Source organism: Heliangelus exortis, chromosome 15, assembly GCF_036169615.1.
Source record: "Heliangelus exortis chromosome 15, bHelExo1.hap1, whole genome shotgun sequence".
NCBI classification, from domain to species: domain Eukaryota; kingdom Metazoa; phylum Chordata; class Aves; order Apodiformes; family Trochilidae; genus Heliangelus; species Heliangelus exortis.
In genome coordinates this window covers 1887700-1915123 of record NC_092436.1, presented here as the reverse complement: position 1 = coordinate 1915123, position 27424 = coordinate 1887700, and the positions used below count along the sequence as shown (strand labels likewise).

Sequence of the window (27424 nt, the reverse complement as noted above, 5' to 3'; positions counted from 1 at the left end):
TAACCATTCTAAAGCAGAGAATCACTTGGGAAAGTGATTTTTATGAGTGATATTTTCTGCCCAAAATGCAATAGCAAACATACACTGATCTTCTCATCCAAGGATTGTCTGAATTCCCTGCTAAGCCCCTGGGAAGAAGTCACTGGCCAGGCAGCAGCTCTGACCACTTGTGGGCAAAGGGAAAGGTGTAAAAAGAGGGTTCTGGGCTCCTGGTGTCTGAAAATCTGCTTCATGAAGGCTGTGATTCCTCAGTTGGGTTTTTAGAGTGCAGCCTGTCAGAAGTCACTGCCAGAGTGTGTTTTTATCTGGTAAGAACAGCTTATCCCAGTTTGGATTTTCAAAGTGTTGTCCTGTCATTGGCTCTTGAGACAGAATCTTAAGCTTTCCTATTGGAATAACCCCCACTTCAGGCAATAATGAAGCATCCAAATTTTCACAAACAAAAACCAAGCAAAATAAGAGCCTTTTCATAGACTTGTAAAAACTTTTTTATGAGGTAAAATTAACTCATTAATAAAACCAATGGTACCTGCAGTTGAACTGGTTTAACACACTCTCTTCCTTCAAATGTTTAACTCCTGGTAGTGAGTCTGCTAAAGCATCCCTAACTTTGTTCAGCCTTGGAGAAGTTGCAGCTTTTTTTTTTTTTTTTTTTGATAAGAACTTGAACTCTAACACTGATTCCAAATGCCAAATCTCCACTTTTTACTTGGAGATGCCAAGTTCCAGGGAAAGGAGGGTTTGAGAAGAAAAGCACATCTCTGCAGCTCCACATGGAGCCCATTCACTCCTCAGCAACCCTTTTCAAATAATTTCAAAGTTAGTAATTTAGGAGTGCATACAGCATGTGAAGTGCTGCAGTGGTTTAACACTATTTAAAACAGAGGAACTCCTGTTCTGCCTCTCTCTTCCCTTTTAAGCATTTCCATCAAGAGCATTTGAAATCAATGCCTCCAACTCCTCTGTGCATCTGAATGTCTCGGGGAAGGAGCGAGGATGTTGCTGAAAATTTAAATAATGACTTTGGAAACCAATAGCAACAGGGATTGAGCATCTCTACCACTCACTGCAGTCTCTGTGTGCAGCAGGGAAGAAAAAGCAGGTTTTAAAATGCACCTGGTGAGACAGTGCCCTTGGTGACATTGCACACCTCAAATGTGGGTTGTTTTTTTTTTTCTCCTCAAGTACAAACCAGGTGATTAAAGTCAGGGTGAACTTTGCATATGTACAGTGGCTTGATTAGAACTTTTAAGACGTGATGGTTGATAAAAAGCATCAGAAATAAAAGGGGAAATTAATTTTACTTAGTCTGTAATATTGCAGCAGTTATGTTCAATCATTTGTAAGTCGGGAGGCTGTAAAATACACCCCGTGATGAGGTTATAGGAGGACTCACAGTCATAAATAACAAAATTCAACTATTTATTTACTGTTCTCTAAATAAGGTGTGATTGGAGTAAATACGAAGGGAGACATTTAATTAAACAGAATGAGGGAATGTTGTAAACATGACAACCTTGCCAAGGAAAACAGGGAATTAATGTGTTGGCAGACCAAATAGTTAAGGCTCTAAAACATATCTATAACTCTGTCCTTTTGATGAATGTTTCAGTACTTCTGTGAATGCTTTCAAATTGATTCAAGGACATCCAAGTGCCATAATATCTTGCTCAGCCTCTCAGTCAAGCTGTTGTGCTTCTTATGTTCAGTGAAAACATTGCAAGGAAAGGGGTTATTGCATAAGGAGAGAACTGGCTAATCCCCAGGCCTCTATAAAACAAAAATACAGTTTGCATTTGAAGGATTGGTGAGTGCATTGGCACAGATGTCAAACTATTCTGATCTTGGAAGTGGTAAATTCTTTTGTGTGTGGTTTTCTTTTTTCTTGGTAGTTTCAGTAAAAACCACCAAAATACATTTTGATTGATTTGGTGTCTGGTTGTATGGTTCTGCTCCATTCTCTGGTGTTATTTAGAAATGGCTGGATCCAGAAAAGGGGTAGGATCCAACCTGTGTCACAGGGAAGAATCTTCTCTCAAACCTCAGCTGTTCCAGCTGGGGACATTATTTTGAATAGTTGATAAAATTCAGCCCAAAGTCTTCAGCTTTGCTGCCACAGAGTTTATTTCGTGTCTCCACCACGCATAACTCCTCTGTTATCTCCCTTTACATCCCTTCTCCCTTTTTGTACCTTATTTTTATTTTTCAAGGGCAACCTTGGTTCGTGTCCCATCAGACAACCCTGTTGTTGTCCTCTTGCTTGTAGGGAGCTGCTCAGGGTAGATGCCTCAGTCTGACTCTCAAATGCATCTGTCATTCACAGTGTGGAAAAAAACCCAAACCAAACAGCAGCTTGAGGTTTTTTTATTGCTTTTCAAACCAGACCCGTGCCCTCATTCACAGGAAGCCCTTGTGCAGTCTATGGAGTTGTGCTCATAAAAAAAATAATTGAGAATTTCTTATTGCATACAAAGTGGAGTTGACATTCAGAGGTGTCAGAACCACGAGCTCCCCAAGTTGGGAAGTGCAGACTGTGCTTTTGGAGGACTTTCTCCATAAAATGAAGTGGAGTTGAGGTTAGAACACCAAGTGCACTGCACAGATGGATCAAACCAGAGGCTATTAAGAGCCCTTTCTCTTGAAGTGTGATTTGTGAGAGAAGTAGATGAAAATCCCTCACTGCAGGTCCCCATCTGTAACGGGGTTAGCAGAGCTTTGAATATCGCCGTGCAGCATCGCTGCAGTCTTGTGGTTTCATCCTGCTTTTTTTTCCCATTATTTCTAACTTTTCTGTGGAAGCTAGACTCAGTCTGTTTTCTTCTGGACATAAATTTTGCCAGGTGGCCATCCATGCCAGGAAGATGGCAGCAGTGCCCTGGACCCGTGCAGGCACGTGGCATCGTCCCGCGTGGCTTTGCACGCTCCACAGCTCAGCTCTTGTGTCCAGCAATTAATTTCTATTTCTGCTCTCCTTTCTTGATGTTCCCCTTGACCTGGACAGCCTTGCACCCCCTGGAGAAGCTGGGAAGCATAACCACTTTTTTCTCCCTCCATGTGTATTTAAATGAGTTGGGAGCAGTGCCCCTGCGCTTGACATTTTATCAATACTGCCATCATTAGAAGTTCACTTCTGTTCATTAAATTTCCCTTTCTGGATGTAATATGTCACTTCCATTCAAGTGAGATGAAGGGGATCTCAAGGAATGGAGTGGTTGCATTATTTCTTGATGTTGGAGGCATTTTGAAGGATGCTAAATTCCTAAATGATTTTTTTCCAGAGATGAACTTAGGAGCGGATGCATTTTGCATCCCCAGCCCTTCTGCCCACTTACCCTTCTTGCAAAGGCAGTGGAAGTGGGGATTTCTCCAACAAGGAAAGTTTCTTGCTATTTAATCTGCTTTCCTTACTGCATCCTGTCCACTCTGTCTTTAGACTTCAGCTCTGTGTCACTGGATATTTGTTCACTTTTCCATAAATAGATCAGATAGACAATAGTTCTTTCAGAGCACAAGTCTCCACACTCAGCAAAGCTCCACACAAGTGAGAGTTGCTGGAAGCAAAATCAATTGGTTAAACTTGGAATATTTCAAAGCAGCTCAGTGCTGCATGTGAACAAAGATTAAAGATGCTGTAATGCACTCAAAATTTTTTTTCCAGCTACAAGATCACATCTGATGAGAAAACAGCAGTGCTCAAATATGCAGAAGTAAACAGTGCTGCCCCAAAATAAATTACTAAAGTGGTTCTTCTCACTCTTTTAATAATCCTGTTTAGGTGCAGAGCTTTGATAGCCCACAAATTGTTGTCTCAAGATCTGGCTGCAAAGCTTTGGAGGAGGAGGGATCCAGGCCAGGTAACTCACATCTCCCTGGTGTGGCTCCTGTAGGGTCTCCAGTGTGGGTTCATTCAGCAGGAGCAGGTCCCATGAGCAGGACTTGGGGTTATCCCTTTGGGATGAGGCTCTGGGTGTGGCTGGAGGGATTCCTCTTACCACCCAGCCAAGCTGATGTGCTGGAGAATGAGAGTGTTCTTATGAATATCTCAAGGACTTTTTATTTATTACTGGTTTATTAAATGCCCTTTAGGTAATTTTTTTTTAAAGGATCTTTTTTTTGTTCCATTCTTTGTTGATCTTTAAGGCTCATTAAATATCAGCATCTTTCAGGTCCATAATGTACAGTCAAGAGCACTGAGCTCTTCTGTCCTTGAGCAAATGTATTTCTGAGTATTCAAATATACAGCCCTTGCAGTATACTCTGGTTAGTGGTTAGAAGAGAATGCATTACCATGGGTTTATATTTGAATTTAAATACTACAGATGGCCTTGGTCTGCAAGTCTCCACTGCCTTTTTATTGCCTTGTGCAATGTTAAGTGTTCTTTGGGAAGCCTTTTCAGTGTTTGCTAGAAGTTCTTAGCTGTACAACCATTTAGTAAAATACCTTTAAATTCCCTCTGGAAAGAGGGATGCAGCATGGAATTAATTTCATTCCTTATATTCTACCATAGTCATTCCAAATTGTAGTGATTGAAGACCTGAAATAGTTTTGCAGCTACCTCTTATTTTGGTGGGATAACATCTACTAACTGAGAGCACTGGTTTTGGAGCCTTTCCATACTCAGCTTTTTTTGCACACAGCTAATATACATTTTCTCCTTTCCTATATCCCTTTCCTACTCAGCAGCAAGGAATTAAATCTTTCCAATTCCCAGACTTTTGTGATTGCTGTCTTGTCCCTTTGGCTTGCAGGAATCCCAGGGAGCCCAGCAGTGACCAGCACGCAGAACTGGACAGCATCTGGAATTAAAAGCAGTTTAAAATGCAGTCAATTACATACAGAAAAGATGTCCCTAAAACCTCTATGTTTGTGAAATGTGCTTCAAAGTGCAGTTGTATTGTTCTGAAATAAATTAACCTGAACATGAAAATGCTGCAAATAATTCTCACCCGTTAACCAGAGCTGCCTGAGGAGTGGCACCTGGGTACCTTCTGAAGACCATGGAAAGGTGGTTGCTGCACTTAAAAGGATCAGAATTTTATCTGACAGCAGAGTGTTGAGTTCTGCTTGATATTATTGCTTAGATACTTCTGAGCTGGTACTGAAAGCAGAGCCTCTCAGCTTTGGGATCATCTTCACTGATGAGGAAAGGGATTCCCTGTCCTGTGGTTGTGCTGTCAGGAGATCCCTGTCCCCCACACAGAAAAATCTCTTGGGTCTTACTTCTTGCTGAAATCACAGGGAGATTCAGCACGAAGAAAACATGTCCTGGGCAATTAATAATTTTTCTCATCCCTCTTATCCCCCTTTTTCATTCTGAAAATGCCACAGTTTCTGGCAAACACCTCTTTTGACACTGATGGTGTCTGACACAGCATTAATGTGTAGTCAGACATGAAAAACAATGCAAGTAACATTGATTTGTTGTTTTCCAGGTTGGTTAAGTTCCTTCCTATTGAGGAAAGGGATTTAAACATATCTTGGTAGGCTGGAGGGAGTAAATACCACCAGGGGTTCTTGTTCCCACCAATATTAATAGCAAAGCTCCCCCTGCTTTTGAGTGATTCCAGTTAGGAACCTCATGATGCTTCCAGGAGAAAAAAAGGGGATTTTTAGTTTGTCTTTCATTGTGGTAGGTGTTAAATGTAGCATCTGCCCCCCACTCTCACATTGAGCAGAGGTGTTAAATGCAGCCTGTGTTCATAGGAAGGGTCTCGAGGACTGGAACCACTTTGTCCCTAAAATGGTTTTAATTTAAAACCCAGAAATTTGACTTTTCCAAAAGTCCAATTTGACTTTTTTGGGGACTGTATGAGGGCACCCACCCCATCAGCAAGGGGAGGCAGAACCCAGCTCCAGCTTGGTGGGGGCACATCCAAGTGGGATCAAAGTGCTTCAAGGAGTAATTCTGACTTGCAGGGCAGGACTTCTTTCCTCCCAGATCAGTAAAGAAATGCTTCTGCAGTGGGGATGCTTTGTTCTCTCCTAAATGTCATTTTGTGTAAAATTACCATCTGTAACCCTCTAAGAGCTTAGAGGGGTCATTGCAGCAGCAAACCTGGATGAACCCTTCTGACCCTACCCCTTACTCTGACCTTGACATAAAAATTTTCCTTAATAATGAGTTTAGTGCTGGTTGTAAAGCATCCATCACTCTGCTCCTCCAGGAGGCTCTGAGGTGATTCAGGAAAAACTAGGGGACTCTTGAGCAGAGAACAAATGAAGGAATCTTTTAAAGCCTTCATGTAGAGATGCCTTTGGGTGCAGAAGGGAGGCAGCAGAAGTCCTGCATCTGGTTGTTCTGGTTGGAGTATGGGATTTTGGTGTGGTTTTTCCTCCCTTGTGTTTTCATTCCTCAGCTGTAGGTTATCCAGCTCAGAGAGAAAGAGATTTACTGAGTCACTCATCTTATTCATTTGCTCAGAATGTTTTCCTGGTTCCAGCTGCTACTAATTTGAACACTATGTCAGGATAAGGTAGCAGCAGGGATGCCATATATTGTGTTTTGTCAGGGGATAACACAGTCTGAAGCTTTCACAGAACTTCGTGGACGCACGGAGGTTCGGGTGTTCAGAGAAGGGCTGGAAAACACCTCGTTTAAATTCTCCTCCAGCTACTGGAAGAAAGAAGATAAATCATAAATGAACCAAAATTATGTTCTGCCTCCTTTCTCCCCCCCTTGTGCAGTAGAAAAATGTGTGTTGTAAATCCCCTGTGAAGCCCTTTCTGCTGGCAGCTCAGGAGGCTGCACTAAAGGGGATGCTCACTGCTGGATTTCAAACTTGCACCTTGGATTTTCCACTCCCAAGGGTGCTCCTGGGTGCAAGTGAGGGGCAGAGCCAGCAGTTTGGCCAGACAATGGGCTCTGCAGGCTCAGAGAAGAATATTAGATGGTGGCCTAGAGAAAAGAAACAAATAGGAGGAGGACCCAAATATCTCATGACCCTCGGGTAATGTGAGGCACTGCTCGGCTCACCTGGGGAAGGACTGAAGTCAAAAAGTGGTGGGGCTGCTAGAAAAGGGACTTTTTGACCAAAGTTTCAGGCTCTGTTGATGCTGAGGGTTTTTTTAAGCACACCTTGGCTGTCCTTGCCATCTGAGCACAAGAAGAAGGAAGTGACAAGCCCTGCAAATCAGGTGTAAAAGCATAAACTTCCAAAAAGTGGTGTTGAGACTTGGTAATGGAGTGTTGGCATCATGGTATGTCCAGGGTACTGAGGAACTGAGGGGGAGATGATGGTGATCTTCACTGATTCCCTCTCTTTAGGGGTCTCTCTCTGAGTTTTCATGTGGCTTCTGCAAAATTTCTGTGTTGGAGACAGGTTGGCTGGAGAGCAAGAGCTGTGATGGGCTGTGGGCTACTTGGGCTTTCTAGGTCAGGCACTCACCAAACTTAGTTCTGCATTTGTGGGTGGTACCAGTTATATTCTGGCCCCTTAGAGTCATCCTGTGAGTAATTGCAAAGGGATTGCTGAGACCATCAGTGGCTAAAGCTAATTTACAGCTGGTATTTCTGGCAGCCCCATTTCCCAGTGCCTGACCCTGCTCTGGGGTTCATGAGGCCCTTAATTCCTGAAGAGTTTGGGTTTTTTCCCTGAATATAGATGCTATGAATTTAAAAAGTTCCTGCTCCAGCTTTCCCTTGTATTGGTAAAAAATATTGACTAAAAGTTGGTTTAGATTGAAGGATCAATTAATAACCCTCAGTGCACACACACCCTGAATTAATTTGATAATCCCTTGAGTAAAGTCAGTGGAGAGAAGAATTTTTTTTTGCTGGTGGTTTACAACAGGAAGAAAACGTATCCTCTGAAGGGAAATGTCCCCATATTGATTGAAATTCACAACAGCATCCCCAAAATTTTGCTCCACTCCTTGAAGACTGGCTGCATTTTTAGAAGAGATGCCAACACTTTCTTTTTCTTTCCTTTTTTTCTCTTTTTTTTTCTTTCTTTCCTTCCTCTTTCCACAATCAATTGCATCATCACAAAAGTTTTCAACGTGTGGTTTTTTTTGTTTGGTTTTTTTTTTTTTTTCATGCTGGGAGCACTGAGGAGTTTGTGCTTGGCTGCTCATTCCTGCTGAGCTCCTGCATTAAATGTGCTGCTGGTGGGACAAGGGTGGGGGTACTGAGCTGAGGAAGGTTTACTCCATGTAGTAATGGAGCTAATGGCATCACACTCAGGACAGCTGTGGGTGCATCTGGTGTTAAACTACCCTGATTTAAACTTTATGATGCAGGAGACTGCCAACTCTCCCACTTGCAGCATATAAATTATGTCAATTGCTCCTGCACTTTTTTTAACCCTGATTTCTCTTGAATTATGGATGATAGACAGGGCCAGAATTTGCTTTTAGTGTTCCCTGGTGGCTGTGTGTGTGCTGAGTGCACTGAGCAGTCATAATCTCAGTGTGTGCAGTCAGGGGATGCTTAATGTCCTTTGGGCTGTGGCCACAGAGCTTGGATCCTAACCATTAAGGGAGTTAAAACATCTGAAACTCGAGCTATTTTGGGGGCAGGGTGGGTGCTTTGATGCCAGGTTTGTGGAGAAAAAAAAAAAAAAAAAAAAAAAAAAGTGCTCTGAGGCTCACCAGGTTTGTAGGTTTGAACTCTGTGTCTCCAATGGGTTTTTGAAAGTCAGCGTGATGTCCCTTTTCACCAGAGCCCTCCATTGTGGAGACCAGAGCCTGTCTTTCAGGTTTCATTGTGGGAAGGAATAATAGCTCCTGTTTTTAATGAAAATACTATGATTGGTTTGCTTTGAAGTTTCCAAGCCTGTGTGAGCAGTCCTGGAGCAGCACATTCATCAAGCATCCATTCCCTTGCCTGAATACTCCTGTGTGGGTAGGGAACAGGTCTGAAAGGTTGTAGCAGGGTGGGTGTTGGGGCTCTTCTCCCAAGTAACAAGCTACTGAATAATGGAAAAATGGTTTTCTTTGCATATTAGGAACAATTCCTTTGCTGGAAAGATTGTCAGGCCCTGGTACAATCTGCCCAGGGCTGTGGTGGGGTCACCATCCCTGGAGGGGTTTCAGAGCTCTGTGTAGATGTGTTGCTGATGGGACATGGTTTAGTGGTGGCCCTGGCAGTGCTGGTTGGACTTGCTGATCTTAAAGGTCTTTTCCAAGCAAAAAGATGATGTGATTCTACTTAAAGAAGAGCCAGAGCTGCTGGGGACCCTGCTGAAGCTGCTGGGTTTGCTGTGATGTTTAACTTCTCATCCTGCTCCTCAGAGAGGGAAAGCTTTTTAAAGATGTTAATAGAGGGTGTGTGTATCAGAGCACTGCTTCAGAAGCCAGGCAAGGCACTGCCACTTTTAAGATCATTTCTGCAGCATTTATTGAACAGTGTGTGGTTTTAAGGTGTACTAACAGCAGGTGTTTGTAAATTGTATAAAACCAGCTCCAGCTGCTGACAAGCTGCCTGTCTGTGCTCCTCTTGGTGCATCTGAATGCTGCATAAAATTTAAGACTTTTCTGCATAAAATTTAAGACTTTTTAATGCTTAAATATGAAGACAGCTTCACTCCCTAGCATATTGATTTCCCAGGCATTAGCTCTTTAATCAAACAGCCCTGAAGTTTTGCACTTCATTAACCAGGTGTAAAGTGCAAACTGTTCACAATGGGCTGCTGGGGTGAAATGTGTCCTTGCTGCTGGTAACTGAAATGCTCAGGGATGGAAGATTTTAGATGAAGGTTGTGGTTGGAGTGGAGAGGTCAGAGCTCTGGAAACGCCTGGCTGGAAGCATTGATGTTGTGGCAAGCACTGCTAAGCAAAAAAAAAAAAAAAAAAAAAAAAATGCAGCTGTTAGCAGGAAAAAATCATTCAGGACTGTTGTACAAAAGTGAACCTTACTTTGGTTTGGAGGAGATGGGGTGAAAAAATCCTTTGATGTGGCCAAATAAATGCTCCTGCAGAAGGAGGTGCCCCTGGTTGCGTGCCTGGGGTTGGTGGGTGCCCTTCAGCTGGTTGTATTTCTAAGACCAAGGGTAAACTGCTTGCAGGCATCATTACAAGGGTTTATTAATACTAAGCATTGTATAAAAAACACCTTAATGTTACCTAATTCATGCCTAAAAATTCCTATGCATTATCTTATTAATGCTTTTTAAGAAGGATGCTGTCAAAGTTAATTTTCTTTTATATTGTCTTTATTTTTCTGTGTTCTTGTTGTGTATTTTTTTTTCTGGGCTGCTTTTTTTTTTGACATTTGGGCCTAACCAGCCAGTCCCCAGTAAGATATATTTACTAAAAATAACTCTGGAAGCACTTCCAAAGTATTGATCTGTGTCTCCTCACAGCCTGCAAGCTGTCACTTCCACACATGCAGGGAACATTTTCTGTCCTGAGCTCCATTTAATGGGTGGAATTCCTTACAAGAGGATAAAGCAAAGCTTGCTCTTCCTAAGAAAGGTCCCAGGGACCCTTTGCAAGCCCAGATCTCTCAGAAAGCAACCATTTAATCTTGGGGTGAGCAAATATGATGCTAATATCCTGTGCTTTGTTGTGCAGTGTGATCTAATTGGGATTTAATGCATTCTGCCTTGGCCCTGCCATGGACTCCCTTTGGACCATTCAATACAGAGCTTGGTGGTAGCAGCTTTCTTTGCTTCAGCCCAATTTGTGCCTTTAAAGACAATTCAGGCATTTTTTTTTGCTTAGTTTGAGTGCCTGAAATGCACTGGTAGGACGCACAAGAAGGGAAAAAAACCCAAGGTCCTTGCTTTTCCTTCTAAAATGCAAGATTTACTTTAAGTTAGAGAACGGAATGATGAGTTTTTCGTTTTCATTTTTCATTTCATTTTTTCATTTTCGTTTTTAACCCTTTGTGGTTAAGAACTGTGTATCTGTTACTGACTCTGGCAAGTACAGCTGCCCCTCATGTGCAGAGATCTAATCCCACACCAATATTTCAGTCTAAAATAATTTTAAACTTCCAGCACAAGTGAGAATAACAAATACAGAGTGTCTCAAGGCAGCTTTTGCAGTCTGGTTGCTCTGAGTGCCTATAAAGGGGTCTGATCTGAGCCCACAAAGCCACCCGTGCCTCCTTGGGGACACTGAGCCCCTGTCCCCAGTGGTCACCCTTGTGATGCTCACCTTGGGTTTTCACACTGCAGAACAAGAAATAGTTTTTTTTTTTCCTCACCCCTCAACTCTGTTCCTAGGAATCTGAGCCCTTTTTCTAATGGAGAGGTGTTTACATGGGAAGAGCTCTTACAATGTTAAATTTTTCATGGATTTTTATCCATTTTAATTGAGACCGTTGAGACTTGAAATGGTCCAATATTAGATGTGAGCTTTTGGGAAGTTTGATTTTGGTCCAGGGTGACTCCTGGCATCCCACATAGGTACCAATTTGCTCATTTCTTATTTTCCCTTCTTCTTCCCTGTCCCCACCTCCCCTGCTGCTGATTCACTCCATTTCACTGTGAGAAGCAGGGGATTTCTTTTCATTGACTGTTTCAGTCCTTTTTTCTCCTCTCAAAGCAGGCACTGAGTGTGTTCTTTCACCTGAATAACCTGGAAGCAGCCACTTAGTGCCTCTGAGTCAGGAAATTGCCCTTTGGGACCCCTGTGGAGTCCTTTTCTGCCAGTGCAACTCCCCTTGGCCTTGCTGAGGTTTGTACTTGAGACAGAGGCAAATATTTCCATTGAGAAGTCCCATGTTTTTTCATTTAAAGCTGTTCTCCATTATTTAGTGCAGATAATTTAAAAATAATTTTTCTTTTAAAGCAACCAGTGTGCTCTATCTGCTGGGCAATCCCAGCTTGGAGCAGCTCTGAACTTGTTTGACTCTCCCTGTGCTGGGTGCTGATGGGGGTGGGAGAGGTTGGACACATGAGCATCAGTAGGAGACTGATGGAAGCAGAAAAATTGAATTCTCTCCTGCCTTTGCCTTTTCTCTGGAGAAAATAGATCCCATTAGGACAGAAAGCTTTGGCAAGACAGCCAGGTATCTGCTGGCCAAGCTGGAAAGCAGCTGCTGTCCCCAGTGTGTTGGTCAGCAGAGGACTTCACATTTCATTGCTGCCAGTAATCCTATTTACAGCCAGCACAAAACACCAGCAAAATGCTTCCTCTTGGGTGTGTGATCCCAGCAAGGATGGCTTGAAGTCAATTCCTTCAGCAGCTGATCTGATGGAGTGGGGGGAAACAGGGATGTGAGGAGGGCTGGGAGCTGGGGGCTGCCCTTGCTCCAGGCATCCATCCATCTCTTGCTGCTCATGTGGTTCCTTTGCAAGCTCCTGAGGTTTGGGATTGAAATGCTGAGCTACAATATAGTCCAGCCAGGCATGTGGGCACCCCAGGCTCATGGGGAGGTGGTGGTGGGTCCTACATGGACCCTGCAGGGTGGGAGAACCAACCTGGGTGCCTTGTTAGGGCCAACACCAGGTTCTTCACTATTGATGGATTTGTCAACTGAGCTTTATATGCATGGGGAAAAGGGCTGTGTCCTATGCAGGGATCTTCCTAATTGCCTCACTTTATTCCTATAGATTCCTAGAGATCTCTCATCTCTTTTCCTTTCTGGTCAGTGATCCCAAGATGCTTTCCCTCCTGTGTATCTTCAGATCCTGTTCATCACTGTACCCAAAGCTGCCCAAGAGCTGAGTGCTGATGCACAGGAGGCAGCTGTGACAACAAACTGGAGGGTTTCTTACATTGTCCCTCAATTTTATTACAAATGGATTTATTTAGATGTTTTAAGACACCAGGGAATGACTTTGGACTATTAACTGGTGGGAAAGCCTCATTCCAGCCTCCAGTCTGAAATACAGTGCCTGCCTGCTCTTGGTTTGCACCATATGCTCAGTGCAGGGCATCTAATGTCTGTTTTAACTGGTGCCACTGGTTTTTCTGGGCCTTTCACAGCCTTCATCAAACCCACATTCAGATGTAACCAAATGCATTTTATCCCTTTCTTAAAAGAACAAAAAGCCCCCTAATGCTGCTTTTGCCCCGTATACTCAGATGTTGATGACTGATGATTGCAGCTTATTCCTGCTTTTTCTCCCCAACTTCTCCTCTTCCACCATTAAATGTGACCCTCTTGTTTTCATTTGGTGCCTTTGTGTGCTGAGGGAAACAACGTTTTGTTGATTTTATCAGTTGTTGCTTGTTTTTATTCCTTGCACAGAGCCCTTTCAAAGGGAAGGCAGGGAATTCGTGTACTCTTTATTTTCTACCTACCCTTTCAAATTCAGCTCTCCACATGATTTCCTGGCATGAATGAGTGCAGAATGCTCTCTGCACCCCAGGTACAGGTTTCTGCCTTTGTTTAGCAGCAGGATAATTCCTAGGTGGACTCTTCGTGGCTGTGGACCAGCACTGATGCCATGCAGGGGCTGAAGTTTGATGGGGATGGATGCTGAGCTCTGCCCTGTAATGGATGCTGAGCTCTGCCCTGTCCAGGGCTCTGCCCCACTGGGCAGGTTCCCCAAACCAAATGGCCAGCTCTGGAAATGAAGAAAAGTCAGGTTAAGTTAGAAATGTTTGAAAGAAAAACCATACGTGCTGCAGGAACTCTTTAATTTGTTACTGTTTTTTATTTATTTCCACCTCCTCTGGATTTTTTTCTTTTTCCATGAGGTGTCTCAACCTGAGAAAGTGTTGATCTTCCTACTCCTCAGAATAATAATAAAAGAAGCAGCTACTCTTAGTGTTCCAGTGCTAATGCTCCATTTCTGCACTGATCTCCTCCAAGCCTGTTTTAACAGGATGTGAAGTTTAAAGGCTTTTCACTTTCAAAATAGCTTTTTCTTTTTTTTTTTTTTTTTTTTTTTTTGTAAGGATTTCATTTTACTGTGTTATCTTTTCAATAGCCTATAACTCTTCCATCAGGTAAATGCATTTAAAATGCTTCCTCAGCACAGAGCAAATGTGGAGGGAGTATAAGGTTGGTAATGGAGGTAGAAATGGCATTAATTCTTCCATCCTCCTTTGAATAAGTAGCACGGGGAGAAGTAACTGCTGGAGGGTAAGTGGAGATAAAAAAGATGAGTTTTGTTTAATTTAGGAGTTCAAGATCTTGATGTATGTACTTTTAACAGCTTGGTGCAGGTCAGGGTGATGTGGCAGGGCTGGAGAAGGAGGGTGGATGTGGAGCAGGGGGGATTTATTTCAGGCATACGAAGAAAATTGGAAATACTCAGGAGCCAGGATTGTTAGTCAAGCTGTCTGTAAGAAATAGAGAAAACTTCAGTCACAAGATAATTTCCCTTATTGATGAGAATGGAAAATCCTCGGGCAAGGGGGGAGATGTAGGAATTCCCTGAGGACAGAGCCTTGAAAAGCTTTGGATTATCTGCAGGCTCCTCTCTGGGCTTGGGGCATTTGCTGACAGCATCCAAAACGCCAAGGTGAGTCCCAGGGGTGGTGAAGGTTTCTGTGTGTTAATGCTGGCCCCAGATGGCAGTGAAAGAAGATGGTGCATCCCCAAAATACTGGAGTACAACCGTGTTCTGGAGTTAGGCAGCAGGATGGAATATTAAGCCAGGGGAGAACAGCAGAATTAGCATAAAGCACAAAAGAGCTGGAGACGATTGCTTACAAAATAAGTGTTTCTCTGGGTTTCTTAGCCTTGGAAAAAGAACTTCATTAAAGATAAGGGAAATGGGAAAAGGGAATGCAAATGGTTATTGATTGGTGCTGCTCTGTGGCAATGGTTCAGCCTGATTTCTTTACTGCTCACTGCTGACCAGCATGGGATTAAAGCTTGGAGGCTCTGTGGTCTCTTGTTCTTCTGCTGGAGGACTGAAAGTTGCTTGGGCACATCTGGAGGTGGGAAATTTGGGGCTACATGCTTGGGTTTTTTTCCAATATTTTCCTAACATCCCAATTAAAATTGCCTAGCTCAGCCCAGCACTGCCTGTGTCTGCATCCAGTTTTCCCTCCGTGTCTTTGCTGCAGCAGGAAGCTGAGAACATCCCCAACCCAGGATTTACATGACTTTTTTCAGCCTTTGGTTGTTGGGCAGCAGTGTGTTCATTTAAGAGTTATTTGTGGTCTCAATGAAATGTCTACATTTGCCTTTTGTGACTTCCCTGCTGGCAGGTGTTGGTTTGGTTGGTTTGGTGGTTTTTTTTAAAATCAAAGGTACTTTGTTCGTAAGGGAGTTTTTATGAACCTTATCTGAGCAGCTTTGCATAATGCACATAAGAATAGTATTTTAAAGATGTGTTTGGAGAGCCAAACTTGGGGAGGGAGCAGGTTTGAGCAGTGCTTTGTTCTGATGAGGAACCACTTGGTGTTTAGTTCATGTTATGGTCAGAAAAGGTTGGGTCTTTTCCTGCAGTAGTGGTTCTTTTTCAAAAGTAAATACATAAACACATCAAAATTTAGTGTTTAATTCATGTTTAGTTCATGTTATGGTCAGAAATGGTTGGGTCTTTTCCTGCAGTAGTGGTTCTTTTTCAAAAGCAAATACATAAACACATCAAAATTTCTTTTAAAATGCTTCCATGAGATGGTTTCAGCATCTTCAATTGGGAAATGGCTGGGGTAGCTGGTGGGATTTGTGGTTGTGCTGTCCCAGCTCCCTCTCGTGTGCCTGGAAGATGCTCATTGCCTTCTCCTCCCTGTACCACTGACCTTCTCAGGAGTCTCTGGAGCTTGGAGGTACAGGGATCACCAGGGATGTGACATGGCAGAACAGCTTTTCTCCCTTTATCTGGCAGGACCTTGCTCCCCACAGCAGCTGCTCCAGCGTCCACTCAGGTCAACCTTCAAGTGAAGCCTTTCTTATAAAAACCAAGAATCCTGAGTCTTGCGGGTGATCTGCAGGTCACCTGGGAAGCTCTGGGAGACCACAGGGGGGTTGTTGACAAGGAAATCTTCCTGTGAGGCTGTACAGGCCAATCACCCTTTCAACTGCAATCCCCCAGGGCTTCACCTTTCCCCTGTGTTATTTCTCTTTGCAAAGCTGAACCAGGATCTGAGAGGAAGGAATCAGAGGCAGCATGAGAGCAGGAGCTGCTGCTTATCTGTTGCTGCAGGCTCCTTCCCTGGCTTTTGGCTCCTCAGAGCATTTGCATGCTGCAGTTTTCTCATGGATTGCAGGGAAATGATTTGTTGGGAATGACAAGAGATGTTTGCAGACGAGCAAGCGGCGTGGAGTCAGTCAGAAGCTTCCTCCCCCAGTTATTGTTCCTTTCTGAAGGCTGCCTCCAAACTGATTTATAAGCTTGTCCTTTCTCCTGTGTCCCAACGCAGATGTAATACATCCACGTTGAGTAGTTGTGTGATTGTAATTCTCCCCATAATGGACCTGTTTGGCTCCTGCCTCACACTTGTGTTATGTAGCGATGCTCCTACGCCTGTAGACGATGAGGCTCCGAGGCTCCCAGTCAGGAAAACATAAATGAAATGTCTTCAGGAAAAAAAAAAAAAAAAGTGAAAAGACACTGTGCAACCTCAGCAGGAGTTGGAGACTGATTGAGATGTGATGCAGGAATGCCACTAATTCCACTGACTCTTCAAGCAAGTAAAGCAGCCCTGAGTCCAACATGCATCACACTTCCCCCAGAAGCAGAAACAGCCCAAGCACCTGCACTAACACAAACCCCATTACACCAAAATTGCTTTAATGCTTTCCTTCCTTTTCTCTCCATTTGTTTCCAGCCACTGGTGACTTTTGACAGGAAAACACCAGGGCTCAGAAATGGACTCGCCGAGTGAACGCAGTCCCTCATTTTCAGAGAGCTTTTTGCCCTCTTTTATGTGGAGCACTGAATGACAGGGGTGTCACAAGTTGTATATAAATGCAACTATTGATCAGCTGCCCTTGGAAACATGAAAAATTTACCTGGACTGGGAGAAGAAGGGCAGGAGACACGAAAGTAGAAGACTCAGTAGATTTAGTCAGATTTAGTTAGATTTAATCAATCTGAGTTGTCTCTGGAGGTGGACTTGGAGCCCCAGACTCGTGTCTCTTAGAGGGGAAGAGCTTTCTTTGGTTTGAGAATTTTATTTCTGGCTGCAGGAGGAGGTGTGGTGGGGTGTGGGGGCTCCTTGAGGTGCCTCAGTTTGAGTATTTATTGTTTGCACACTCAAATTCTTCTGATGGTGGAGCAGAATGTGGTGTGTTCCTCCAAGGCACCCAGGATTTCCAAGTAATGCTAAAAACGGGGTAAAATATGGAAGTTACTGGAAGATCTGGTGTTTTAACTACTATATTTTTAATTCCAGCCTCTAGTAGCAGCAAGGAGTTAGGTGAAAATCTGATGTTTCTCTCTCTTTTACATTTTTGGCCTGTGCTTTAACATACCTTAAAAATGATTTTTTTGAAAGAATGAGACTTCATTTGTAAGGTTCAAATGTGCAATGTGCCCCTTCAGAGGCAGAAGCTCTGATGGAAGAACTGACATGGGCATCACTGTGATGATGGAAACCTTGTGCAGTGCTCATACAGCTTGGTGCAAGTCAGATCACTTTTTTTTGTTTTTCTTCCTAAGAGCAGAATTCAAAAATAATGCAACAAGGAACAGGAATGGATAATAATTAAAAAAAAACTTATCTATTCCTTGTCAAGCTAAAAGTAAATAATGAGAATAATGTTCTTTTTTTGCAACAAACAGGGTGATAAGATGGCTTTCTGTTTTCTCAATGAGCCTTAAACTGATGCACGGAATAAGAAACTGCAAACATTTGATCCAGTGTGAAATAACATTTTGTTTGTGCATATGTAAAAGGAAAGCATGCACACAATAAACAAATGCAATTATTTTCTGATAAATGTCAGGAAATAGGAAAAGGGAATAGGAAAATAGGAAAAAGAGAGATTTCCATGAGACTGCAGAATACCTGTCAAGTAGCAGCTTCACATCTTTTGTTCTTGAACCCTTGCTGGAGGTTAATGCAGACAGCTGGGAGGATCCATACTGACCAGTTTGCCTCCAGCAGCTCCACTGGTAATGAAATCATCAGGAAAATAGGTAAATCATCTGTAGTTATGTCAGGACTGGATTCTGCCCTCCTTGTAGCTGCTGCCACAAGAATGTCATTGAAGAAAGAGCAGAAAGATACATGACATGGCATTATTGATTTCCCATGTCTTTTGTAGTCGTCCGTGGAGTGCTGGTCAAGGCATAAAAGATCACTAAAAAAAGAGGAGAGGAGCAGGGCTGGTCCTGAGAGTGAGAGTGAAAGAGTGGGGCAGGCAGCAGATGAAAGGAAAATGACTGATTTTGAGCAGTGAGCTATGGGGATTTCATCTCCTTCCTTCAGAAGAGTGGATGCTTCTGAGGAGGACTTTCAGCTATTCATGTCATCTTGTCCCTCCAGATCTGCTCTGGGACAGTTTCTGCATTCTGTGGCTTTGCAATGCTGAAATCATGAAGTAAATTAAACAAACCCCATACTTTGTGTGTGAGTGCCCATGGACACTGCTGCCCAGCTCCCAACCTGGAATTTCAGGATGCCTAAGGAAACAGGGAGCTCAGTCCCTCTGCTCATTGCAGGTCCCATACTGGTCAGACCCTGATGGTCTGGGTCCATTTTTTGGCTGGCTGGGTGGGTGGCAAACCCAGGGCAAGATGAGGTTCCAGCAGGAGCTGAGCAGCAAACCAGAAGATTTGGTCTCTACTCACTGCACAGTGGCAATAGAATAAAATAAAATTGCCTGCAGTATGGAGTCCCTACCACAGATAACTTTAGATTAACTTTTAATAAAGAGCAATTTTATCAATTGCCTCTTCAGTAGCTCTTCCAAGTAGAGAACAATCAAGCAAATTGTGCGTGGTAGAGTTTCATGGTGAGGCTCTAAATAAATATGGGCTCATATCTTGGCTGGTGTTTCTCAGTAATCTGGGAATATGCTTTACATCAGTGGGATCTTTTGCTTTGTATGTGTCTGTTGCCTGTCTTTTCATGTTAGGACCATCATAAACCATGATACCACCCAAAATAAAATTTAATGAAGCTTTTGATCTCAAGGGTTAAATGGATTAAAAATTAGGGCAAAAAGTAGATTGACTACATTAGGAATAGCAGAGCTACTTTATTTTCAAATGCCTTTTTGTGGTATCATCTAATGCCTTTCAAACTCCTGGTGCATAGTAACACTAAACCCCATTTTCAGATGTAAAAATTTATATAGAAAATTTTCCTCTGATTTTTTTTGAGTGTTTCCTTGCTGTTACTTGCAGAATAACTGCACATCATCCTTGAACTTTGGTTGAGCAGTTCCTATTTGTTTGTATTTGGTACTAAACAGTGGACACAGATTAAGCAGTTCCCTTGGCATTGGTGTCATCAGTGTAATTATTCCTCCTGAGCTAATGTGGCCATCTGGGAAGGTTTGTAGTTTTTGGTTTGAGGAAGCTATCTGTGTCATCCTGGTTTTTTATTTTGTGTAAAGCATCTTAAATAGGAAAGGTGACAGATTTTCTGTCCTTCCTTCCAAGGCTGATGTGCCTCTGTCCTGCTCAAAGATGTGCACACACATATGATTACCTGCTGGACCTTGAAAAAAAAAGAATTTGTATCTGTAGGAGAACCTAAACTTGAAGCACATCTTTCTTTCTGTATTATTCTTGTTTTTCTTAATAAAACCAAATAAATTCTCACTCCAGAGTCTAGTCAGGAGGATAATGAACCTGCTGTTCCCATGCCCCTATTCCAGGTGATTTCTCGTGGCTTTTCTGCCTCTCCACTTTTATAAAAGCCATGCAATGAAAACCAGAGGAACTCAGAGCAGCTTATTATGACATTTCTGCTTTGTGTTTCCTTTCTTTATTGCAGGAGTAATAACAGATATTGCACATTCATTTGCTGGCTGAACAGAAGCCAGGTTGCAATAGTCACACATCTCAACTTGGGTTACTTCCAGCCAGGACTTATTCAAGATGTGCATTAAAAATGAGCTGGGGAGGGAAGGGTTGAGGCAGCATCTGACTTCATCTCAGCAAATTGTGAAATTGTGTGTGAAGCATCTAATCATGTGTATTAATAATCATGTAGTATTAATGTAATAATCATAAAATGGCCATGAATAATCTATGTGAAGGGGTACATGTAAATGAATGACTAAACACACAGCTGTATATGCATTCTGGATATATGTGTGTGAGCTGGCAACTTAGATTTTTCAGCAGGAAAAAGTGCTTACAGTTGTGACAGTTTTGACTGTAGAGGATTATTTCACGTGGGAAAGGGAAAATATTGGAAAACTGAAGTCAAAGTGCTGGAGGAATATCTTGTCAGCCATTATCTCCCCATTTCACCTGCTGGAAGTAACAAACTGGGTTTGGAGACTGAATATTTGGATCAGAAGGGTTGATTTTTATTTAGTTACACGTGCAAGGTGCAGCCTTGCTTTTGAAGGATTTGGTGTCAAAACTCCCCCTTTCAGTTTTTTCAGTCTCCACTGCTCCATAATTAAAGTTCCCACTTCTGGCTCCAGTCCTGATGAAAACTTTTTCCTTCAGCAATAAAACTGGGTGTCCAGCTGCCTGCAGGAGCTCTCTGTTACTTGACAGCAAACTGGCTTTTTCCATGTAAATGTGGTAATTTATATTTCTGCAGTGGGTAAGCAACTTTTGATGAGTAGCAATGTGATCCAGCTGTTTGGGGTTTGGGTTTGCTGGGTTGTGTGATGGGTTTGTCTGGTTGGTCTTAATTGAAGTCAGTGCTTGTCAGGAACTCAGCCTTCCCTTGAACTTTTTTTGCTGAAGTAAGGGATAGAGTTGCATTTGGGAGTTAAAAAAAAAAAATGTCTGTGAGCCTTAGCCTGATCTGTAACATATTTAGTGGCTTGTAAAGTAGATGAGGTCTCTGTCTTTATGAATTAATGAGCAGCCAGAGGTTGTGTGTTCTCCAGTGTGGGAATAACATCTTCATTTTTTTATTGAAGTCTTGCTCCAGGGTGAAGGCAGCCTGCTAAAAAGCCTCATGAAATTCCTGAACTGCCAGCAGCAAGCTTTTGAGGGTTTTCCAGTGGAATTCCAAATTTCTCAGGGCCAGCCAGAAAGGAATTTGCAAAGTTAAGTGTGTTGATGAGTGTATGCAAAGGGAATTCCTCTCTCCAGGCTTTAATACAATAAAACAACTCAGACTCTGGCCATGTTGGGTAAACTCAGTGCCTGTTGGAAAGTGACTTGTTTTGCAAGATGATCAATTTGTTAACCTAAGTAATTAACTGTCTTTCTGACTAATAAGTACAATTATGCTTTTTTCTGTGCAGTAGTGGGGCTTATAAATCCTGTGAGAAGTTAGTTGGTAGTTACACTTGATTACCTTTCCCATTTCTGTTTTTAATACTCCTTGTAAGAGTGTAGTAGGAATAGTGTTTGTCTTCAGTAGTGCCAGGTTTACCTTAAAAATCAAAATACCAAAAATATTGGAGGCTGCAAGAGGTTTTTTTGCTGCTGCCAGTGCCTGTGGTGGCTGTCAGGGAAGGTGCAGCTGTGGCCTGCCCAGATGTGTCCTGATGTGGAGCTAATCACAGCAGCCCACTGTGAATGAGGAGGCAGAAATAACCTTCAGCAAGATGCACAGAGCAGTCCTGGCCTGGTGCTGGCTTCAAGGGATTGATTTTTAGGACTCAAGACAGCACGAGGAAGGCTTTGCTGTAACTCTGTCTCGAATAAAATTTATAGAGACAATGGCATCTCCCAAATCTTGAATTTTTAATTTTGAGCATCAACAGTGGTCTCCAAAACATGGCTTTGAGGCACATGGTGATGCATAAAGTGAGTACCTTTGCAGATGCAGATCCTGCCCTCCAGAGGAGGAGGATGCTTGAATCCCTGGGCTGCCTGAAGCCCTGAGCTGGAAATGCAGATGGCCTTGGCAGGCAGGTGTGTCCCAGTGGGCACAGAATTTGCATCCTTGAAGACATTTTGCAGAATCTCTGGAACAATTAGTGAAGTAAATAAAAAATATTCAGATACTCTTTCCAGGGACAGTACATCTTGCACTGCTCAGAGGTGCTTTGACCTTCTAGTGTATTATAAGTCAGGAAAAGTCAATATTTCCTCGCTTGCCAAGTTGGAGGAATTTTAATGAGATATTGAGTCAAATAGCTAATCCTCCCATAACAGTTTTTTGGGGTTTTTTTTTTTCCCTTTTAGATTTACGGTGATAAAAACAAAAGCTTAAGAGGGACCAAGCAAAATTGGGTTTGGTAGAACCTTTTGCTTCTCTCTCTGCACGTGCTTTAACCCCTTGATCAGCTTCAGTGCTGGGGCATTTCACATGGGCATAATGTGCTGGGCAAGCAGGGGCTGTGTTGATGTTAGCAAGGAAATTAGGATTATAAAAAGGGATTAGTAGGCTGGTGTAGTTAAGTGCTGGTATTTCTCACATCTCCATTTCATGGGGAAGGTCTTTGAGTGAGATCCAGGCTGCTCTCTTAGGCTGAATGTTGTGGTACTTGAAAAATCTTGAAAGGGAAGAGTGTTTTACTTCTGGCAAAGCAGAATGCCAGATGGATGGATGGATGTCAGACTCAGGATGGAGGACATGGGTTCAGAAGCTGAAGTGCCAGCAGCAAGGGCACTTGCCCAGAATAAAGCTCTGTGGGTTTTATAGCTGGAGGAGGACAGGTTTTCAGAACTATTTTCTGACTGTAACTCCTGGCCTTAGGAGTTTTATTAGAATTTTATTAGAATTTTATTCTAAGGTCCAGTTTCACAAAGAGCCCAAAGAACAAAAGTCTCTGTGTCCATCACATTTGAGAAAAGCCCTTTCAGCACCTGCTGGGGTGTTCTGGGGGTGAGAGCTGGAGGTCTGGGAGTTGTGCTGGAGGTCTGGGAGCTGTGCTGCTGTTTCCTGGGATGCTTTTTCCTGGGAAGCCAGGTAGCTCCTGTAACACCTGTGCTGCTACACCAGGTGAGTGTGATCTGTTGGGCAAAGGGTGCTCACCTGGATTTTTTCTGCTCTTCCCAGTGCTTTATGGGCAGGATGGTCTCCATGCCTCGTGTCAGCACAAGTATTGTGGCCGGGGGAGCAAGTGTGTGGTGAACAAGGACACCAATCAACCTGAGTGCAGATGTGTAGAAGATTGCAGGTCCAGCTATATGCCTGTGTGTGGATCTGATGGCAAATTTTATGAAAACCACTGCCAACTGCATCGAGCCTCCTGTCTGCAGAGGAAGAAAATCTACATTATCCACAGCAAGGACTGTTTCTTCAAAGGTAAGGCAGCATTAAATACTTCTGGAGAGCTCCCATCACTCATCTTCCTGGAAGCCTGATAAATGGTCAAATGGTGTGCTTTGTTTCTTGAGAGAATTTTTTCAGGGATGATTTATTCTAGAATGCTGCAGAACATAACACGATGCTTTATGCAACTATTAAGCCCTGAGTATTGTCACCACCAAAAATATAATCAAACTGGGAAATAATTAACACTGCTGTGTGTGTTGTGTGCACTGTGGTTGTGCAGCTCGGTACTTGCAGCTTGCAGTAGAATAAATCTTTTAAGATCCAATTTGTTTGGCAAGGCTCTGGACAAGACAAAGACAGTAAGAAAAAGTCTGGGGGATTAGGAAAGGTTTGTTGCAGAAAGGAGAAACTAAAAGCTACTTTGGCAAATGACCCAGACAAAGGAGCTGTTTAGATGAAGAAAAGGGAGTGGGAAATGTATCACCAGCACAGAGCTTTAAATTAGTGTTGAGTTCTGGCTACATCTTTGCTGTTTTACTTGGTCAGTAGTAAATTTCATGATACCATTGCACCAAATCACCAAAGGGATGGAGTCCTGGGTCATTTCCATTGGTATCTTGTGTGCCAGGTCCCATCCTGTCCCAAATTGAGGGAGGCTGCCCGAGCGTGTGAGAAAACGCCAGGGAGTGGAAGAAGCTGCAAGTTGTTTTCCTTCTAATGAGAAGTCTTGCAAAGGCTCTCCAGAGTCTATCACTGGCCCTCATTGTCAAATATGACTCCAGTTGTGTTGCTGCAAATATATGCAGTGGCATATGCATGATCAAATAGGAAAATAATTCCTTTATCTTCAGCTGACTGGGCTCCTGAGTCCCTGAGGAGGGTGGCTGCTTGCAGAGCTCTCCATCAGGTTCATGTTTCCCAACACATGCAATTACTTGATGCTAGAAGAACCTTTATAAGAAACAGGAGCCCATTAGAAGAGTTTCATGAATAAAGACAGAAGAAAGAGAGACAGAAAAGCCTGGAGGAGGCCCAGAGACAGAGACCATCCCCAAAAGTCTCATTTCTTTTGGAGGTCTGGCAGTGGATGGGTCAGGACTGAGTTTTCTTCCCCTGACTCCTCCAAAAGCATCACCAGACAGTTTTTTCATTCTTGTACCTACCCTGCCTTTCTACAACAATGCTCCTGGCTTGTGTTTCTATTTATCCCTTATCACATACAGCCTTAAAGAAAATGAGTTCTCATTGCAATAATCAGTGCCTCTGCAATGGCTGTATTATACCTAATGATACCATGTCACGCTTGGCTGCTTTCCTGAAGGCACCATGAAATGATGTCAGAAAGTAGGAGTTTTGTGTCCCAGTTTAAAGGAACCCTTAAACTCTCCACGGAGCAGTGTTTAAATCTGCTTTTCAGCAGAAGAACAGCTTTGTGGAAGGGAAGAAAGAAAAATTCACTTCTCTTCCCACGTGAATAAAAAAAACCCAAACAAATTTCACAGCTCTGTCTGAAGAGATAAAATGTAGAAAAAAGTTTACTTTAAGGAGGAATAATTCCACAGAGTGGGAGTTGATAGGAATATTCAGCTCCTCTGCCATGCCCACCTGAGTAGCCTCCTGTGTGTCTTTTAATTCCTATGTGCTTTAATCTCCTACTTGGAAACCAAGAATGATAAAATCATAGAATCATCAGGGTGGTGGTGGCTTTCTTTTAAACAGAAATTTGTAGTAAGCCCATAAGTGACAGGTTTATAAGCAACATTATAAATGTACTGTTGTAAAGTGGAAGACTGAAAAATCTGAAAGGTGCAAAGTGGATTTAAAAAAAAAAAAAAATCTGTTCCAGCTGGAAGTCAGGTCTACATCTGTCAGTAGGCACAGGCTTTCTGTTTGTTTTCTGTCAAGCAGGTAGTTTAATTATTTGAGTACAATTAGGCTGATGAGTGGGCTGCTTCGTGGGCTTTTTGTCCCTGTTGACTTCTTTAATTAAGACTTTTGTCCCAGTGTAGAGCTGAGGGACACCACAGCTTGCATCTGTCTGCTCTGCCAGTTTACCCAGTTTATCAGTGACAAACTGGCTGGCCTTAAAGTATGACAGAGAGCAAATGCTCCAGTTCCACCTTGGTGACTGAGCTCCATCTATCCACAGTAGCCTGGTAACAAAGCAAACAAGAAAGGTTTGATTTTCCTTTTTGTGTTTTGGGAAAGGATTTTTTTTTTTTTTAATGCATTCATCAGATGTGAAGTGCTTTGTAAATACTGGTGTGTGGCAGAGACTTGTGTGTAACTGGAGGCATTGGTTGGTTTGTGCTATCTCACTGGGATTTCATTCTTTATGAGCTTAGTGTTAGGAAGAGTAGAAAAAAATTTAGCTCTGGACAAATGACTTATTTCTCCTTTGCCCAGCCTGGTTGGAATGGTTCCTGGGAACCTTGAGAGGCCAAGAAGTTAAACTTGTGTGCCTCCAGATTTCCCATGTTTGAAATCAGTACATTTCTTTGTGAGAGCAAGCTGGGAAATCCCAGACCTGCTGGAGGAGGGTTGACCAGGTATCAGCTCTCTGCAAAAATGGGGAGATTGCATCAGGGTTTGTTTTGTGGAGGCTTTCATGAAGTGTGTCCATCCTTCCTGTGCAGACTTTGAGCTGCCCATCAAGGTTTGGTGAAAGGATGTGATGGCCAAGAGGACAGCTCATTGGAAATGTGAGTGAAGCAATTTTGCCATCCACAACAATAAAAATGCCATCTCTTTTTCTCAGTTGAAAAAGCAAATGACAAATAGGTGGAAAATTTCACTTTTGAGTTCGGAGTCCAAAGGGAAATACCAAAAAGCAGAAGTCCTATGGGCAGAGCTCTCAGGGAAATGTCACCCTTACTGACTGTTCAAATTCTCCTTGATGCAGTTGTGTTCACTGGTAGGAAACATAGTTTGGTTTTTTTTTTTTTTTGGAGGGAAATGTTCTATTTAAGACTTCTCTACTGTGTGGTGGAGGATTTTTTTGGTTATATATTTTTACTTGGCTGTGAGTTTCTGTAGTAATTTTATTGGAGCACTGGGGGTTTTGTCTGGGTAACAAAATCCATGAGGAAAAAAATGGTGCTTGATGCCAACGAGGGGAAGAAAGGAGTTCATCTTTCCCCTAAGCACTCTCAAACCCATGAAAAGCAGGAAGATTTCTCTGCTCATGACAATTGTCCCCCAGATGTCCAAAATGAGCAGTTGGCCTGGAAACATCCCCATTTTAATAAATGCCATGGATAACCCAGCTCTATCATTTTAGCCAAGTGATTTGGACTAGGCTTTGCTTTTCCATAGCAGTAGTCCCCTTTTCTTCCACTTCTACTCATTTTTCTTTCCTTTTGACTTTTTTACACCCACTTGATCTCTTCCCTCAATTTTCTCTCATCATTTTTGGTCAGCATAAGCTGCACATACATCACTCAATCCAGTTTTTCTTCCTTTATCTCCTTCCTTTCTTCAGAAACATCAGAGCAGTGTACGTGCACGCACATTAGAGCAATTCCTTTTGTTTAGAGTTATGTTTCTCAGTTTCAGGATTTAGGAATTATTTTTTCCCTTCATTTTTTTTCCCTCCCCACACTTTCCTACAAGCCCAGCAATCCTGAAGCTTCCCTGCAGCAGCCAAGCCCTGGCAAGAGAAAAGCAGCCACGTTACTTGCCCCAGCTCATTCCTTGTTTTGTCCTGATATCTTCCTTTTATCCAGGTGTATTGAGGTATTTTATAAAAAGCTCAGCTCTTGTTTCTGGGCTGTGTAGTGGATTTGTACTGCAGCAAGTCAGATTTAGGTTGTGCTTTGGCATGAATTCAATCCAGCATCGTTGACCAACTTCTTGAACTTTCCATTATGTAAATGCACTGTACTTGTGCCCATTACTTTATTCCTTTTCTTGTTTTATTCAGTCCAACTCCTACTAAAGCTCTAATTTTATGAGCTCTGGCAGAGTTTTATGTGAAGGATTGGGGCACTATAAAACCAATATTCATGTCTGCTCTTCCAGTCCTGTTCTTTCTCTTCCCCCAGTCTCTCCTGAAATCTCAATACTTTTTTTCAATAATTTGGTTGCATTGCTTAAAATATTTTTTTTCTTTAAGCAAATCCATGCCTGTGGTTTTTTTCCTCATACAAGGTCAATTTTTGCCTCTTCCAGTCTTAGGATTTCATGGCCTCAATGGCACCTTTCCTTTGCAACTTCTTATTTCTCTTTCCTTCAGTTCTTAAGAAGTTGCTTTCTAATTATGGAAAAATTATCATCTCTGCATCCTGATGGAAAATTTCCATGCTTGAATGTAAA

The 27424-nt window shown here is 42.6% G+C and overlaps 1 protein-coding gene across 2 annotated transcripts in view; it reads left to right on the top strand.

Annotated features, from left to right (window-relative positions):
- FSTL4 (follistatin like 4) overlaps positions 1-27424 on the top strand; it is a 197472-nt gene that overhangs the window by 34385 nt on the left and 135663 nt on the right. For both annotated transcript variants that reach the window (XM_071759251.1, XM_071759249.1), the window contains exon 4: positions 22892-23140. In XM_071759251.1, coding sequence (XP_071615352.1) covers positions 22892-23140 — 249 coding nt within the window. The remainder of the gene's footprint in view (positions 1-22891; positions 23141-27424) is intronic.